A 4,145-nucleotide genomic window follows, 5' to 3' on the forward strand; every position below is an offset into this window, starting at 1 on the left:
TCCGTATAAGTACATACAGTACATACATAATACACTTAGATAATTTGATGCAAAGCACTTTTCTAGCAATATACTGTATGCTAAAATGTAGAAAGTATCTAAAAATGGCTTCAGAATGTAGGACTTTTACTTGATAATGGGGTATTTTTTTGTATTGTATTTCTACTTTTTTAAGTTAAGGATCGAAGTAATTCTTTGTTTGAACTATATTTATTATTTTATTGTATTTATTTCGTGAAGGGTGTTCGGTGCACTGTCACTTTAAGACTTTCTCTCTCGCGCTTTCGGACCTTATCGCTTTCCGTAGTTTCCGGAAGTGTGCTGCTGCAGTGTGTTGTTGTTTCCCTGCGCCGCTGCTTCTCCTCAACATATTCACTGTTTACCGTGGACTAAAATAACCTCTCAAAATGTCTGGAGGAACCACTCTGGAGAACGCTAACCCGGTGATCTTCCAGCGGTCCGGAGAGAGGCTTCTGGCGGACACAGACGCGGATGAAGACGTCCATGATCCCATCGACGATAGAGAGATCTTCGATATCCTGTTTAAATTCTGCTCTGGTTCAGACTGGTTTCACACCTGACAGATTGCACATGTGCTATTTAAATTGCATTATCAAATCAGACTTTAGAGATAAGTCACATGTCTTTGTATATAATGTTGTATTAGCTGTTGCATCATTTCTAGGATGATCGCTACAGGGAAAAGTGCAATATTGTAAGTAACGTAAAGTGTGTCAAAGTGGTGGAATTACTATATTTCATTTAAGTATTATTAAGATGCAAACACATTTATTTAAATATAAATAATAGATCAATTAAGTACATAAAGTAGTCATCATGCAGTATGACCCATTTCGGAATTGTTCCTATTATATTATTTGGTTATTATTATAACAAGTGTGTACATAACTTTAATTCTGCAGCTAGCTTATGTTAAATTATATATTTAAATTGCATATATATTTGGTTATATATACAGCTAGGAAGCTTGTGAGTTTCCCCCGGGGAATCATTCAACTCTGACTAATATACAGTATTATATCATTATTTATTTGTTGATTATATTATTATCATTGATTTGAATCTTTAAAGTAAAAAATTGCAAATGACTAGCAGAGTAAAAATGTAAGAGAATAGAAGTATAATGGAGCAGAAAAAGGAACCGAAATAGAGGTTAAAGTACCTAAAAATGTCTTATGTAATGTACTTCCTCACTGCATATCATGTCTAGTATAATGTACTACATCGTAAGCCATGTTTGTATACCTTTTTTGAAAATAAGTTTTGTTTAACAATATTAACCTGATCATTTGACCACCAGAAGTAATCAACAATTTGAAAATTCCATCATTACCCTAATCTAGTTTTTTCAGACATTTCATTCATGCTTTAATAATACATAGACACAGTGATATTATTACAGTCTTCCATAATACAGTGAAATAATAACATAATGACTCTATTACGGTCCAACACCCGAACGCAGAGTGTGTGTTTTTATCGTGTTGTTTTGAATTCTTTAACTAAAGCTACATCTGATCCGATCCATCAACGACCCGGAGCATCCTCTGTCTCTGGAGGAACTCAATGTGTTGGAGCAAGTCCGAGTAAAGGTAGGCGTCTTTAGATGGGTTTTTTGGTGGGTTTTTTATGGTTAACTCGAGGGTGAACGGCCGAAAAGCAAGATAATCTAATTTAGTGAAGACAAAAGACACATTTCAGATACGTCATTCTTCACTGCAAAAAGGGTTAACTACTGCTACTACTACTACCTACTTCCTTAACAATTAAAAGGACATGTCATATGTTTAGTATGTTGTTTCTGAAGTCATTTTCTACCTGCTTGTTTTTGTCTCAGGTTAATGATGCAGAGAGCAGTGTGGACGTCCAGTTCACTCCCACAATCCCCCACTGCAGCATGGCAACGCTCATCGGTCTGTCAATCAAAGTGAAGCTGCTACGCTCCTTGCCCGAACGGTTCAAAGTACGTGTGTGTTTGTGTGTGTGTGTGTGTGTGTGTAGGTACTAGGATGCACATTTACCTCCCCCTCCTTTGATTCAGTCGTAGCTTACATAAACAACATGTCATACAATATGGGTTTTTATTGTTTTGTTTTAATTTTCCAGTCCAAACCTTGTGTGTTTTTATGTTTCTTCTCAGATTGATGTCAGCATTACACCCGGGACGCACGCCTCAGAGGAAGCAGGTACATTTTACCCAGAGACAGCAGGCATGATGGGATATGACGTGGCTTTTTAGCCTTTTCTTACTAAATAAAGCCACTTTCTTCAGTTAAGGAATGTAGTTTCAATCAATCAATCAATGTTTATTTATATAGCCCAATATCACAAATGTTACATTTGTTTCAGTAGACTTCACAGTTTGTACAGAATATCAGTATGACAATACGACACCCTCTGTCCTTAGACCCTCACATCGTACAAGGAAACACTTTCAAAAAAGGAAAAACTCCACAGTTTAAAGGGGAAAATGGGAGAAACCTCAGGGAGAGCAACAGAGGAGGGATCCCTCTCCCAGGACGGACAGACGTGCAATAGATGCCGTGTGTAAATTGAAAAGATAATACATTTACAGCATAGGTAGACCAAATGTTTGGAAATGCATGTGTCTATAATAAGAAGATGAATCCACGAGGATGTCAACAATCCTGTGGGAGCCATCAGGGAAGCAGTATGATGAGAGTCAGGCAGGACCACAGAGACAGGTTCAGCCACGACTCGAAATCCAGGACTCAGATCAGGACTCAGGACTCAGGATCAGCCATGACTCAGGATCCAGGACTCAGGATCCAGGACTCAGATCACGACTCAGGATCCTGGTGTAGATAGACACCAAAAAGAAATTTGGGGGAAGCTGGGTTATTCGGAACATGAGAGTACACAGGTACAGACAGAGAGAAGGAAGAAGTACATTTCTCACTCAATTTGTTACCAAACAAAAGCAGAGATGGTTGTAACACGGCATCACATCATATCAGCAAACATTATGGATAAACGTTATCTATAAACGCAATAACAGAAAAAGCTTTGGGGTGAAAACACTTACTTTTTATTTATTGACTTGGTTTGTTCATACTGTACGTGTACTTTGCTCAAAATGAGAATGAATTACTTTAAGGTAGTATAAGTAAAACAAAACCCAGTGCATATTAAAGGACAGCAAGGCCATACTTTAGCTACCTGGCTCAATAAATCCAGTTTAATAGGTAAATCAAATAATAAGGTGAATATAATCCCAGACAATAAATAAAAAATGAGTTATTAGACAATATCTCCAGTGTTATGACTTTATTGTCTGATGTGTCTTTTTCCTGATGTCCTGCAGTGAACAAGCAGCTGGCGGACAAAGAGAGAGTGGCAGCAGCGTTGGAGAACTCCTCTCTGCTGGAGGTGGTCAACCAGTGCCTCACCAACAAGAGCACCTGAGCAGCCAATCAGCTCTGTCCTCTCGCGCTTTCACCGACTCATCAGCCAATCGGGTTTGACGACACGGAGGCAGCAAATCAAAGTCCAGATCCTACAGAGTTCATTCATTAATCGCCCAACAGGAAACTCTTTTTTTGAGTGTGTACACCTGAAGGGAGAGCACACTGTTTATCATCATGCAGGATATTTTGGACACGGTTTATACTTTTATTTGTGGATTTTGTGGTGTTTTATATTATTAAATATGTATTCTAAAATGTGCAATGAATCTGTCTTATAACAGTATTTGGACCCAAGATCTGCCGCCACAATCCTCGCCTGTATATAATATCCATGCTTTTGGAATTTTATGATAATTGTACAGATCAGAAATTAAAATGAAATAATGAAGATACTTCTGTGTTTTTTCCCCCAACATGTGTTTATTTATCTTCTGATTGAATAAAATATGTATGAAAATGCACTTGAAAATCTGACAATATCAACAATATTGATTCATACCAATTATATTAATAACTTTATTTGTATAGTACCTTTCATGCGATAATGCAGCCTAACGTGTAACAATGATATTAATATAACAAAAAAAGTAAAACAAGGTTTGCTCACAATACAAAAACCATGAAAAATTACACCAGTCAAGTGTGCCACAATTAAAAGCCATAACAATTAAATTAAGTAAAAACATACAAAGGGCT

At 37.2% G+C, this 4,145-nt stretch overlaps 1 protein-coding gene across 1 annotated transcript; it reads left to right on the forward strand.

The window, feature by feature from the left end:
- Window positions 1-296: 296 nt before the first annotated feature.
- On the forward strand, window positions 297-3,839 carry ciao2b (cytosolic iron-sulfur assembly component 2B). Its single transcript, XM_034135861.1, has 5 exons — window positions 297-534; window positions 1,534-1,613; window positions 1,859-1,984; window positions 2,162-2,207; window positions 3,347-3,839. The coding sequence occupies exons 1-5, from the start codon at window positions 408-410 to the stop codon at window positions 3,445-3,447; spliced, it is 480 nt and encodes a 159-aa protein (XP_033991752.1). The 5' UTR covers window positions 297-407; the 3' UTR covers window positions 3,448-3,839.
- The last annotated feature ends 306 nt before the right edge of the window (window positions 3,840-4,145 follow it).

The sequence above is a fragment of the Trematomus bernacchii genome, unplaced genomic scaffold (genome assembly GCF_902827165.1).
Source record: "Trematomus bernacchii unplaced genomic scaffold, fTreBer1.1, whole genome shotgun sequence".
Classification (NCBI taxonomy): domain Eukaryota; kingdom Metazoa; phylum Chordata; class Actinopteri; order Perciformes; family Nototheniidae; genus Trematomus; species Trematomus bernacchii.